The 15003-nt window shown below is 39.5% G+C and overlaps 1 protein-coding gene across 1 annotated transcript in view; it reads right to left on the minus strand.

The window, feature by feature from the left end:
- Positions 1–15003, minus strand: part of SNTB1 (syntrophin beta 1) — a 298747-nt gene that overhangs the window by 158212 nt on the left and 125532 nt on the right. Inside the window, exon 2 of the mRNA XM_020964943.2 lies at positions 10486–10702. Coding sequence (XP_020820602.1) covers positions 10486–10702 — 217 coding nt within the window. The remainder of the gene's footprint in view (positions 1–10485; positions 10703–15003) is intronic.

Genomic DNA, 15003 nt, shown 5'->3' on the forward strand with positions numbered 1-15003 from the left:
GGAGTTCAAATTCTGCCTCTGCCATTAATATCACCTGTCTTGGCCTCATTTTCCTCCTCTGTAAAATGACAGTTTGGACTAGATGGTCCCCGATGTCCTTTCTGACTGTGAGTCCGTGATCTGATAATCCCAGGAGTGAATGAGTTTAACAAGAGAGTGAGTGATGGAGTTGGAAAGAATCAGTAGAGATTCATGGAAACCCAGGATAGTGTTTGAAAGAGTAGGTTTCAAATGACACCAAGAATTTAAGGAGGATGAAAACAGAAAAGATCAGTGGGTTTGGTAATAGGCTCACTGGTTACCTTTAGGCTGCTATTTCCAAGAAAGTGGGAGGAAATGTTAGCTAGGTTTCAAGGCTTGTAGGCAGGGGACAGGGAGTGGAGGAGTGTTTGGGAAGTTTGGCAGTGAAAAGTACAGTGTTTGGATGGTAGCCAAAATGAATGGCAGGATTAAATGAAGCTTTTCTTTAGATAAGGAGACCTGAATATTACCAAAGGCAGAAGATGAGTTATTCATACAGAGAAATAGATTGAAGGTAACATTAATATGATATAATAATAATATTAACAATAACTAGCATTTATGCAGTGCTTTAATTTTACAAAGCACTTACATGTAGTATCTCGCTGATTCTCATAATAACCCTGAGAAATAGGTGCTTTTTTATAGTTGAGGAAACTGAGGAAGACAAGGGTTAAGTGACTTGCCCAGGGTCACACAGCTATTGGGTGTCTATGACAGGATTTGAACGAAGGCCTTCCCTTCTCCAAGTCCAGTGCTCTATCCACTAAGCCACTTGGATGCTAGAATGGGAGGGGCTCATTATAGGAGTAAGAGTTTGGCATTGGCAGGAGTGTCCAGAGTACAGGTTGTGAGGTTTTTTTTTAAAGAGCAGAAATAAAATCTGTTCCTCTGAGACAGAAGGAAAGGATGAGAGAACAAGTGTAGGGGCAGTGATATGTTGAACACTAAAACTGTATTGAGCAAAATTTAGTCTTTGATGGTTCAGAAAATAATTCAGGATGCTGCTGTGCTTCAGGGTTATGAGCATCAATTACCATTTTTCTGCAGATGCATAGAAGTGCTAGTTAACAATTCTGACCAAGGCTGGGTTTAGGGAAAATTATGAAATAGGTGAAATTTTTTTCTATATTCCATCCTTCCTCTGATACTCCCCTTCATGAAAGTGTCCAGGGCTTTCTAGCTGCAAAGCATCACCCCTAAATCTGCCTTCACATATTGTACCATATGTTATAGACTTTTTTCTGTTCTGTCTCCTTTTTCCCTGCTAGAAACTATTCAGCTCCTTTTTGTGTGTTAGCTTCCCTCATTAAAATATAAGCTCCTTAAGGGTGGGGACTATCTTGCATTTTTCTTGTATGTGTATCTCCAGTGCTTAGTACAGTTCCTGGCACATATAAATCACTTAAAGTAGTCAATTTTCAACTTTTGTGGGGGTCAGGGGCTGGGGGGAATATAACATTCCAAAAAAATGGTGCAAAAGTAAAAAACATGAATTTTGATACATTGAACCTATCGGAAATAGGGGGTTAGGTTCCTGCAACCACTAAAAACTTTTCCTAGAGATTGCTGAAAATGTACTTTTTTGCATAAAGTTCTTTATAACAAAACATTAATTCTGACAACATGTACTTTTCCTAACACTGTAAAACATCAAATAACCCATAAAATGCAGTACACAAAATAAAACTGGTAACATGCAAAGCATCTTTTCTTACTAGTAATTCCCTGTAATTCTGTGATTTTTTTTTTTTTTGTGCTAACATCTCAATACAAATAAACATTGGTTTCAGACAATACTATACTGCTGTAAACCTCTCTACCTTGGGCTCCCTCTGAAAGACAAAGGAGAAATTGCTGGGACTTTAGTCACTGCTGTTGGAGGATGCTGACACTGGAGGGGCCACAACATCACCTTTGACACTGAATGCACAGGAAGAAAACCAGTGAAGCACCTAGTAGGATACCAGCTGTTCTACAAACTTGCATGCATCATGCCTCTCATTTTTTTCCCTCTGCTGCACATAGCTGCAAATGTACCGTTGTCAATGTGAAAGTGAAAATGAGTTTACTAATAAAATCACACAAATGCTTGAAGTACAAAAGTTAGACATGTAAATGTTAAGGACTAACTGGATTGACTGCAAATGCTTGTCTTCCTTCCTTCTTCCTTCCTAAACTTATCTGTCCGTTGGTCCCATTGCCCAAGTATGCTGCTCAATGACTAGTTGGATACTTTGATACGTTTGCAATAATGCCTAGTTAGTGGTTCAATGTTTACAAATGCTCAATTTATATATGCACATTCACACACACACACACATAGTATATGTTTTCCAAATGACATTTGCATTTTATTTTTTTATTCTTTATTTTTCAGAAATATAGAGCCTTTCTTTTTTTTTTCTTTTTTTATTTTTAGGCAGTTGGGGTTAAGTGATTTGCCCAGGGTCACACAGCTAGTAAGTGTTAAGTGTTTGGTCTGAGATTGGATTTGAACTCAGGTCCTCCTGACTTCAGGGCCAGTACTCTATCCATTGCGCCACCTAGCTGCCCCGACATTTGCATTTTAGCAATGCCTTTGCTCAAAAAACATTACCTGTTCTGTACTGTGTAGAGCCAGTGGAAGTTCTGTTTTTCAAGTAGGTAGTGGTTTGTTTTACCCAGACATAAGGGCACCACAGCTCTGATTAATGGAATATTATCTGACAAGTAGCTTGTTGTTTGAATAATCTAAGGTTATGGATATGAACTTCTGTGTTTGTCATAACTTTCTCTTTTACCCTAATACCTCAAAGGTTTGGCTTCGTTTCCATATCACAAATATTCCATACTCTAGAAATAAATTCCAGCTTGAGACACGTGGACAACCAATTGGTAACTCAAACGAGAGAAGGGGGAGAGTTGGCAAAGTTTCTCCAACGGAAGAGGGTAAGTGAATAGGAAATATGGCAGCTAATTATTAATCTCTCCTGATGACTGAATATAAACCAAAGGTCTGAAAATATAGCTGCCTACAGCTCCATTCATCATTCTCATCTCTCACTATCATAAACTTTTGCTTTTTCCATGGTCACCAGGCCTTGACAGGTGCCATGTTACCTAGTGCATCTCCCCTTTGTGCTCCCCTGAATAGTTTTCCTCCATTAGAATGTAAATTATTTTTGAGGACAAGGACTGTCTTGAGTGCTTGTGTTTGTATCCCCAGCATTTAGCATAGTGCCAGGCACATAGTTGGGACTTGAACAACATTTGCTGATTGTATGATTGATATGAGGACCAGGGAGGAAAAGAAAATTTCCTCTTAAAATTAAATAAAATATTTTCAGTTCCAAATTCTTTTCCCTCCTCCACCTATTTTTATATCCATTGAGAAGACAAGAAATATTATACCCAGTATACATATGAAGTCATGCAAAATATATTTCTGCATTAGCCATGTTCTGGGGGGGAGGGGTGGGAAGCAAGAAAAATAAAGGAAAAAATATGCTTCAGTGGGGGGCAGCTAGGTGGCTCAGTAGATAGAGCACCAGCCTTTGAGTCAGGAGGACCTGAGTTCAAATCCAGCCTTGGACACATAACACTCACTAGCTATTAACCCCATTGCCTTGCCAAAACAAACAAACAAACAAAAAAAATATGCTTCAGTCTGCTCTCTGAGTCCAACGGTCTCTGTCTGGAGGTGGATAGCATTTTTCATCATGTGGTCTTTGGAGCTGTAATGCATCACTGTTATTAAGGTGGATCAGTTACTAAGTCTTTCACAGTTGATTATTCATACAATATTGCTGCTACTGTGTACACTGTTATCTTGCTTCTGCTCATCACTTTTGTATCAGTTCATATAAATCTTCCCAAGTTTTTCTGAAACTATTACCTTCATCATTTCTTTTGGTACAATAACATTCCAGAACATTCATATGTCATTGCTCAACTGATGGGCATGCCCTCAGTTTCCAATTCTTTGCCACCACAAAAAGAATGATTATAAATATTTTTGTGCATACGAGTCCTTTCCCTTTTTCTTTTTAGTTTCTTGGGGTACAATGTAGCAGTATGACTGATTCAAAGGATATGTAAAGTTTTAGAGTCCTTTGGGCATAGTTACAAGATGTCCTCCAGAAAGGATGGACCAGTTCACAGCTCATTAGTATAGCTATTTTCTCACATGTTCTCCAGCATCTACTTATTTATTTATCTGCTCATTTATCTATCTATCTATTTATTTAACTATCCATCCATCCATTAATTAATTAATTAATTAATTAATTTATTTATTTAGCTGTCATCTTGATCAAGCTGATAGGTATGAAGTGGCAACTCTGTGTTGTTTTAATGTACATCTAATAGTTATTGCTTTAGAGCATTTTCCTATCTGATTATTTTTTTCTTTTTGGTGAGGCAATGAGGATTAAGTGACTTGCCCAAGGTCACACAGCTAGTTAAGTGTCAAGTGTATAAGGCTGGATTTGAACTCAGGTTTCTGACTCCAAGGCTGGAGCTCTATCCACTGCTCCACCTAGCTGCCCCTTTCTGAGTATTGATAGCTTTGATTTATTCCTTGAAAACTGCCTTTTTATATCTTTTGACCATTTGGGGAAAGACATTAGTTTTTGTAAATTTGGCTCAGCTCCCTATATAATTGAGAAATGAGATTTTTACCAGAGAAACTTTCTTTTAGGAGATGAACAATGAATTTAAATTTCTACTTTGCCTTCTTGTTCTAAGATATCTGGGCAGTTTTTCTTAATAATTTTTTGAAATATAATATTTAAAGTCTTTTTTTCATCACAGCTTTTTCCTCAATCTATTTTCCATGTCAATTGTTTTTCCTATGAGATATTTCACATTTCCTTCTATTTTTCAGTTATTTTTTACTTTGTTTTATTGCTTTTGATGTCCCATGGAGTCATTACCTTTTACTTGACCAATTTAATTTTTTAAAATAATATTTTATTTTTCCCCCAATTACATGTGAAAACAATTTTTTTAACATTAAAAAAAATTGAATTCCAAATCCTCTCCTTTCCTCTCTTCCCTGCCCTCTCCCTGAAATGGTAAGCAATCTGATATAGGTTACACATGTGCAATCATGTCTAACATATTTCCATATTAGTCATTTTGTGGAAGAAAACTCAAAGAAAGAAAGAAAGGAAAAAGAAAGAAAGGAAGAAAGAAAAAAGAAAAGAGAAAGAAAGGAAGGAAGGAAGGAAAAAAGGATAGAAGAGGAAAGGAAGAAAGGAAGGAAGGAAGAGAAAAATAGTATGCTTTGCTCTGTATTCAGACTCCATCAGTTCTCTCTCTGGAGGTAGATACGATTTTTCATCATGAGTCCTTTGAGATTGTCTTGGATCATTGTATCACTAAGAATAGCTGAGTCATTCACAATTGTTCCTTGTGCAATATTGCTGTTACTGTGTACAATGTTCTCCTGGCTTTGCACACTTCACTTTATATCAGATTTTTCTGAAATCAGCCTGATTATCATTTCTTATGGCACAACAGTATTCCATTATAATCATATACCACAACTTGTTCAGCCATTCCTCAATTGATGGGCATCCCTTCAATTTCCAATTCTTAGTTACCATGAAAAGAGCTGCTATAAATACCCTTGAACAAATAGGTCCTTTACTTTTTCCTTTTTTAAAAAATTTCTTTGGAACACATACCTACTAGGGGTATTGCTGGATGAAAAGGTATGCACAGTTTTATAGCCCTTTGGGCATAGTTCCAAATTGCTCTTCAGAGTGGTTGTAGCATTTCACAATTCCACCAACAGTACATTAGTGTCCCAATTTTCCCGCATCCCTTCCCACATTTATCATTTTCCTTTTCTGTCATATTAGCCAATGTGGTAGGTATGAGATGGTATCTCGGAGTTGTTTTAATTTGCATTTCTCTAATCAATAATAATTTAGGACTTTTTTTCATATGATAGATAGCTTTAATTTCTTTGTCTGGAAACTGCCAATTTGACCATTTATCAATTGGAGAATGATTTATATTACTATAGATAGAATATCCTTCTATATTTGAGAAAGGAAGGCTTTATCAGAGATACTTACTCTAAAAGCCACCCCCCCATTTTCTGTGTTCCTTCCAATTTTGATTACGTTGGTTTTGTTTGTGCAAACCCTTTTAAATTTAATATAATAATGCTCTCTGTCTCTTCAATCCAGATTTTTAAAGGGTTATTTTCTTTAGCGAGATTTTGTATAACTTTTACCATTTGGCAAATTTTGATTATTAAGAACTTATTTTCTTCAGCATTTTTTGTGCTTCTTTTACCAAGCTGCTAATTATTTTTTTCATAATTTTCTTGAAAAGCTCTCATTTCTTTTCCCAATTTTTACTCTCCTGCTCTTATTTTATTTTTTAAAATCTTTTTTACCTTTTTAAAAAACCTCTTTCTTTAGTTTTTCTAGGAATTCTTTTTGGGCTTTGTCTAATCTGCATTTTTCTTTAAGGCTTTGCTTGTAGATCTTTTCAAGTCATCTTCTGAATTTTTGTCATATCATAATAGAAGCTTTTTATGGTCATGTCCACCTTTTGTTTTCATAGCTTAGTGGGGGCCTGTAAATTTTTGGTGTTTGCAAGGTAGTGCGATGCATGGAGAGTTCTCTTCACTGCTCTCCTGGTCTGAATGGTGGTCTCTTGGGTAGAGCCCCTGCTCCCTTGCAACCATGACCATTCCCCATTCTGTTTGGAACTACAACCCAGAACTGGATAATAGACCATAGATCCACCAGATGGCACCCATTCCTGCTCCCAGTGCTAGTACAGGGATCCTGTGGGATCTCTTTCTATCCAGATGTTAAGTCCCCTTATGATCCCTGGGACATAGGTGACTCCCTATGGCTGCTGCTGCTACTGCTGGTACTGCTTCTGCTCCAGCATGTGCTCCTAGCCAGCCTGCATGCTGGTGTCTATAGACTTTGCTTTCTGTCTTCCTAAGCTGCCGTGGGCTGGGAAAAAATATCTCACTGTGACTTTTAATGGGCTTTCCTGCACAGAATTCAGTTTGTGCATTTTTAGACTGATATGGAAGGAATGTGTTGGGGGAGCTCAGGAAAATATTGGCTTCACTCCAAAAATCTTCGAAAAGAAAATTTCCAAGTTGTCAGGGCTGGGAAAGCTTCCTAAAGAAGGTAACATGGTGTCTTGGAGGCCAGGTAGGATTTCAATCAGTAGCAAAAGCAGGAAGGGAGGGCATCCTAGGCACAGAGAATGGTGGGTGCTATCAGACTTGTCCAGGAGAAGGCAGACAATCCAATTTGGCTGGAGAATAGGGTACAAAAAGCAGATTAAAGTGAGATAAAGTTAGGAAGGAAGGGTGGCACCAGACTGTGGAAGGCTTGGAGGGACAGGTTAAGGATTTTGGATTTTATTCAGTTATAGAGAGGTTTTCAGCCTAAATGGCCATTTTTGGAGTTAAGGCATTGAGTCTCATAAAGGTCTCTTAAAATTCAAATGTGTTGCTTAGGAGCAGTAATACCAAATCACTTTAGCACCTTATAATGTATTAGCACAGATTAATTTACCAGATTAGATAATTGAAGCCTTAGAAAGGTAGCCTCAGGGTATAGGACAACCTAGCAAGAAGAGGGAAAGGAAGTTTAGAACTGTGCAGAACAAAGGGGCAGATCTGGAACGTCCAGGTAAGGTACCTGAATAAGTTGGGGCCTACGTAGCCAGGCACTCTTCCTCTCCCCCCTCCCCCACCATGCCAAAAAGAAAGAAAGGGAGATGAACCGAGCAGAAGAAAACTCATCTGACTTCACAATTTTCCCTACCTCTGGCCCTGCTTGTGTGTTCCTGCCCACATGGCTTGCTTCTATTCTCTTCCCTTGCTCCACTGACTGATCCCTGTACAGACATAAGGAACAATGGTGAGGGGTGTGTTGGGAGGGGGGAAAGAGGATAAGGCGTGTAAAAATGCAGCTTCTAATCCAACAAATATGTGTGGAGACTCAGAAGGGCTTCGAGCAGGATCTTTGGAGCTAGTGTGTGGAAAGAGGAACAAAAGAAACATTGATCTGGGGGTTGAGACGGCAACTTTTTCCCCTTTGCATGCCCCATTGGCTCTCATTGTCAGCAACTGTGAAAAGAGCCAATTATTTAGTCTGCTGGTGTGATGCAGCTGTCCCACACATGTTACAAATAAGGGCCAGTGAGCTGTTCCTATTTTTAGCATTTTAATGCAGATGCAAAGGTCACAGAAATTCCCCATTTGCTGGCTATTTCTCCTCCCTCTCTCTCAATCTCCCTCCTCTGCCTGAGCCTATTCCTTGAATAGCTGTCTTTGCCAGTTAAGATGAATTAGGAAACCCTGACAAAAAAGAAGAAAAAGTCTCCACAATTCACTTATTTCTCATTTCTGGCTGACCTCCCCATGCCTTCCTTGAATTGGATGATATCGTTATCTAGTGACGTGGACTCCTGCTCAAATTCTTCCAGAGATACCACTCCACATGAAATTATAGGCATACCTCTCTCTTGCCCAGAAAGATAATCCTAGCACTTAGATTGGGAGTTCTTAACCCTTTGGGGATCTGCATCCCCAAGGGGTCTGGATACTTTCCAGCAGGTTCTATCTATCTATCTATCTATCTATCTATCTATCTATCTATCTATCTATCTATCCATCTATCTCTTTATTTTCACTAACTTCTAACTGAAATTGGTGGCAGCTAGGTGAAACAATGGATAGAGTGCTGGGCCTGGAGTCAGGAAGGCTCATCTTCCTTAGTTCAAATCTGGCTTCAGACACTAGCTGTGTGACCCTGGGCAAGTCACTTAACCTTGGTTATCTCAGTTTCCTCATCTGTAAAATGAGATGAAGAAGAAAATGGCACACCACTCCAATATCTTTGCCAAGAAAACCACAATTAGAGTCAACGAAGAGCTGGACATGACTGAAACGATGAAACAGCAGAACCGAAGTTGAGCACTTTCTTTAATTATTTAAAAAATATTGTGAGAAGGGGTCCCCTAGGATTCCCCAGACTAACAAAGGGGTCTATGATACACACAATCCTTGATCTAAACAAACCCCCTCACTTGACAAATGGGAAACCAGAAGCTCCAGGACATGAGGTCTTTTGCTTTAGAGACACATATTGGTAGAGCCAGGGTAAAAGGTCTGGTTCCACTGTATGACCGTATGCCAAGGTCTGAGTGTGAGATGACAGTAATGTTTCCCATTTATCTACTGTTTACACACATGATCTCAACTGATCCTCGCAACCACCTTGTGAGGAAGGCACTATCATTATTGCTGTTCAATAATTCCCTACTCTTCGTGACCCCATTTGGGGTTTTCTTGGCAAAGATCCTGGAGTAGCTCACTATTTCTTCCTCCACCTCATTTTACAGATAAGGAAACTGAGGCAAACAGGGTTAAGTGACTGGCTCAGGGTCACACAGCTAGTAAGTGTCTGAGGTCAGATTTGAATTCAGGTCTTCCTGATGCCAGGCTCAGCGTTCTAACCATTATGCCATCTAGCTGCCCATAGTGAGGAGGAAACTGAGGACCACAAAGGAGAGGCAATTTTTCATGGTCACAGAACTAGAAAGTGGCTGAGGTGGTCAACCTCACTTCAAGTCTAGACCTTTCTCCTCTAAGCCATGTCCTAGCTCCTGCCAAATAAGTAAAAGCCAAATTACTTATTTCACATATGCTTAGGATTATGGGTTCATAGACAAGAGCTGGGAAGGACTTTAGAGGCCACTGAGGCCAACTCCCTCATTTTATAGATAAGGATACGGTTAAGTGACCTACCCAAGGTCACATGGGTAGTAAGCATCAGAGACTGGGTCCCGCTGACTCCAAAGCAAATGCTTTTCCCACTTATGTTTGCACTTGATATCTCCTTAGAATGAGTGCTTTACATACAGCAACTATTTTGTTTTTGTACCGGTATTCCCCACACTTAGCATAGTACCTTGCACATTAAATACTTATTGATTTAATGATAGATGCATGTATTATATCAGCATTCCAGGCTAATTACCTACTTAAACAATACAAATTTTTTTTTGGGGGGTGGAAAGAATATTGACTTTAGAGACAGAATACCTAGACTCAACTTCTTCCTCTTACATTTATCTTGTATCCTTAGGCAAGTCTCTTAACCTCTCCCTGAGCCTCAGTTTCCTTATCTGTAAGATGAGCCAGTTGGACCACATGGCCTCTAAGGTACCTTTCAGCCCTAGAGCTATGATCCCCCATCAGTTGTTGGAAACACTGGAAAGCAGGGGCCTAGGGAAATGGGATGCATCTTCTCTCCCTGAGCTGGGCCCTTCCCTGCAGCACTTGAGAGCATTTGCTGGAAACCCACAAGGATTTCTAGCATGCCAGCGATACCTCCTGAATGTCCACAGTGCCCTTTCAACCCAGGAACTGGATGGCAGCTAGAACAGAAAGCAGGAATAAAGCAGAGAAAGACCAAGCCACCTTACCTGTCTTCAGGGTCATTCAGAGCCAGGTTCCGAGTCACGTAGCACATTTTGAGTGGGATGCATTTTTTGTCTCGGTGAAATGAGAGGGAGAGTGATGACAGCGGATCCGAGTTGGTGCTTCCTAACCGTGGGGATTCAGGTGGGGGAGTCTCCCATCCAATCTCTGACACTGGAGAACCCTTCTTCACATAGGGAGTTGCTTCTCGCATGTACTTCACTACAGAGAGACAAAATCCAAGAGGAAAAAATCAGGATTATAGAATCAGAGGCTATGAAAACTGCTGTGATGGGCAGGGGTGGGTGGGAACCATTGGATTTCTGGGCATCAGTTTAGCAAGGACACAGGTAAACCAGAGGAGAGAAAACCAAGATGGTGAAGGGCAGCAAGTCCATGATATACAAGGATCAATAGATTAGTAGGAAAAACTTGGGAGTGTTTAGCCTGGAGAAGATAAGACTCAGGTGGGACATGTTAACTGCCATGTATTTGAAGGCATGTCCTGTGGAAGAGGGATTAGGTTTGTTTTATTCGGTCTCAGAAACAATATCATGAGCAATGTGTAGAAATTGCAAAAAGGCAAATTTAGTCTCGATGTCAGGAAAAACAACTTCCTCACAATTAAACATGTATTTAAAATTAGAATGGGCTGCCTTGGAAGGGAGGGGATTCCATCCTGGACACCTTTAAAGAAAAGCTTGTCTTTTTTTAAAGGGTTGGGCTGATGACAATTGAGGTCCCTTCTAACTCTGAAATTCTGTGTTTCTCAGATTTTGTGATCTGGACTTAGAGAATCCAGATTTAAACACTGCTTCTGCCCTGTATTTTTTATTTATATGACATTGGACAAGTCACTGAAAATATCTAGGCCTTGCTTGCCATGTTTGTAAAATAGGATATTCATACTAGATAGGCTCTAACATCTCTTCTAGTTCTAAATCTATGCTTCTATGATCCTGGGATCTTAGAGATCATTTGGTCCAATCTAGTCCATCTCCCACCCCATTTTAGAAAGGAGGAAATTGAGACCCAGAGAAATGAAGTGACTTGCCCAAGATTGCATAGTTGACTTATTGCAAAAATAAGTAACTCATTAATTTATTTATTTTTGCATGGCAAAATCACTTCACCCTGTTTGCCTCAGTTTTTTCATTTGTAAAATGAAATGGAGAAGGAAATGGCAAACCACTCCAGTATCTTTGCCAAGAAAACTCCAAAATGGGGTCATGAAGAGTCAGACATGATTGGAAAATGACCCAGCAACAATCTAGCTGCCAACTCTTTCATCTTAGAGGTCCCTTTCAAAGCCTGTGATTCTATAATTCCATGAACATATAGAGAGAAATTAACTGTCTTTATGCCTATCCCTCTAACAACCTTCTGACCATATGTTTTAATGTTCCAGTCAAACTGAACTGCTTGTTATGCCCCAAACATATCCTATACTTTATAGACCATCTCTGTGCCTTTGTTCACACTGTCTTAATTTGCTCAGTCCAACCTGTCTCTACCTGGGAAAATCCTTCAAGATCTTAAACACCGCCTCCTACCTTCAGCTTGCTCTGATTCCCCTGGCCAGAAGTCTTCTCTCTACCAGAAATCATCTCTCTACTAATCATACCTTGTTTTTCAGTTCAATGAAGAAAACAGGGTCGGGGAATTGTCAAAGCACTGAATGCCAAGACAGAGCCAAAGAGATTAATAGACTCAGTGAGGTACTATAAGGGTTCTCAGGGCAAGATCAGAGTCTCCTAGGAACTCAGATCCAGTATGCTTTTTGGTGGTCACAAGTGGAAAGGAATGAGAGATGGCTGCTCAATGGATAGAGACAGAGGGAGCCAGAACATTAGTCTGTAAATCAAAATTTTTGTAGTTTTATTCTTTAAGAATCATTTTTGTTGTAAAGTATGAATGCTATTTACTTTTTCATTCAACGAATACTTATGTGTGAATTAATGATAAACCACATATTAAGCACTTACTATGTGCCAGGTATAGTATTAAGTGATGGGGTTACAAATATAAGCAACCAAAGCAGTCCTTACCCCTCAGGAATCTTATATTCTAATGGAGAAAAACAAAACTTAGAGGACAGATAGAAGGAGATGGGGGGTGGATGTGGGGTTAGGATACTGGAAGCTTGGTTTAGAAATGTCTAGGAAGTGGAGGACTGAATTGTGTCCAAAGAAGAAGGAGAAATGACTAGCAAGTGAAAGACTGAATTGTGTCCAGAAAAGGAGAAAGAAAACTCATCTATCAGACCCCAGGGTGGCTCCTGCGGTTTCAGTGGAAGCCACTACACTAAGTATGAAGACACTAATAAACGTGAAATGTTCTTTCCATCCAGGAGATTATAGTCTAGTTTGTAGAAATAAAATACATACACAAGTCACTACAACCCGAATCAATACATAACAAATGTCATGAGAGGTAAAGCAAATTAAGTCCTGTAAGAATTCAGGAGAGAGCATGCTTGCTTATGGCAGAGATAACGTTTTAACTAAGCTTTCAAGGTTGAGAAGAATTTAGATGGGCAGAGACAAATGGAAGGCATCATTCCAATTTGGGGAAATTGTATAAGCAAAAACAAGGTGTACATGTTATGTTGAAGAACTGGACTTGTGATTTCATTGATATAGAGAATTTCCAGGAGAGGAAACTCCTTCTTCCAGCACAGGTTGCCACCTTCTCTGCAATTTAATCTTTGAAAGTTGCTTAAAGCCCTGAAAGTTTGTTATTTGCCTACGGTCATAAAGTCATGTGTCAGAGGCGAGACTTGTGAACTCAGGTCTTCCTGGCTTCAAGATCAGTTCTCTTTTCACTGTATGATGGTGCTTTTTGCTTTTTTTTGGGTGGGGGGAAGTAAGGTGGGGTAGGTAGTGGCTAGCAAAGTAGAAAGGTGGATTAAGGACAAACTGAGGACCTTGAATGTCAGGTTGAGGGGTTCATAATTTATCTTCTAGGTGAGAGATAGCCACTAAAGTTTCGAAGTAGAGGAATAACATGTCCAAGGGTTTTTTTTAAAAAAGTTATATTGATATCTTTTTTATTTCTATGATATTTTCCTGTCCAAATATATCTTCCCTCCCATCTCCTATCCAGTGAAGCATCCATTGTAACAAGGAACTTTAAAAAAAAAAAAAGAAAAAAAGGCAGTTCAGCAAAAACAAGCCACACATCAACCACATATGCAATATTCCATACCTATAGTCAAGGTACTTTTTAAGGAAGATTAAACTGGTGTTGGTGCATAGAATGGTGAGAAAAAGAGGCCACAGAGGCAGCAAGGCTGTTAAAAGGCTACTGTAAAAGTCCAGACAAGGTGTGTCAAATGAGTGATGCCACTGGGAGAGAAGAAAGACTCAAAGAAGATGCAATCTAAGTTTGGGTGTCAATCTGGTTACCAGGTGGGCCTATTTACATTTGGATTTCATTCCAAAATCCAGCAAAAATAAGTGTAAAAATGTTCCTTCTCCTGGGCCCAAATATGAATTCCATGCAGCATCTCACATTGTCTTCACAGACTGCTGGACAATTTTCAGAAGGGCTTATGACCAGACTCAGAAGGAAAGATGTACAGCCATGGGAACAGAGAATCATTCCAATTTATAATCTTGTGAATTTCACTACTTGGGTTGGGGTTCTCCTCTAAAGGAGAGAATGAAAATCCCATTCTGAAATTCCATCTTGAGATTCCCATTTTTAAAAATATATTTTTAGAAGAAATCAAATCAACATTGCCAGCTGCTAATGATTACCAAAAATTAAGGAAAATGTAAGACACAGGAAGCATGATTATGACAAGACTCACACGTCATGCCTGCAGGCCACCCTTTATGCCTACCCCCTAGTGACATTACAAACACTGTCACTAATTGCTAGAATCCTCCACATCCCATGAAATTTCCACCCTTTACAAGCTGCATAAAGTGACCTGAGGTGGTTAAGCCCCATGCGTTGGAGAAGGACCACATACCCCAGCAAATGAATGACAGGAGGAGTGACAAGACAGCGAGCGGGAAAAGAGGATGCTAAGCTTTCTCTGCGTTTTTAAAAAAGAAAGTCTTATACATGTTAAAAAAAATTGCTGTCACCTTCAAACTGCTCTTCCTGCCCTTCCTGCAGCACAACTGTCTCTAACAGCAAAGAAGTAGAGTCAAAGAAAATAAACAAAAAATGTTGACCTTGTCTGATAGTATATGCCTCCTTCCACACCTACAGTCCCCTGTCATTCTACAGAGAGGAGGTAAATACAATGCATCTTCAGTCCTCCGGAGTCAAGACTGGTCACTGCATTGACCTGAATTCTGATGACTCATTGTATATGTTTCTGTTTTTTGTTCTGCTCTGTGCTATGTATTAGTTCTCAGAAGTCTTTCCAAGTTTCTCTGGATAATTCACAATCATAATTTCTAAAGGTACAATTCTAAAGGTACTTTGTTTCCAGGATGGTGGGGAGAGGTTATTACAGGCAGTGTTGCTATGAATATTTTGGTACATGTGGGACTTTTCCCTGTTTT

This window comes from Phascolarctos cinereus, unplaced genomic scaffold, assembly GCF_003287225.1.
Source record: "Phascolarctos cinereus isolate Bilbo 61053 unplaced genomic scaffold, phaCin_HiC Scaffold_4;HRSCAF=312, whole genome shotgun sequence".
NCBI classification, from domain to species: domain Eukaryota; kingdom Metazoa; phylum Chordata; class Mammalia; order Diprotodontia; family Phascolarctidae; genus Phascolarctos; species Phascolarctos cinereus.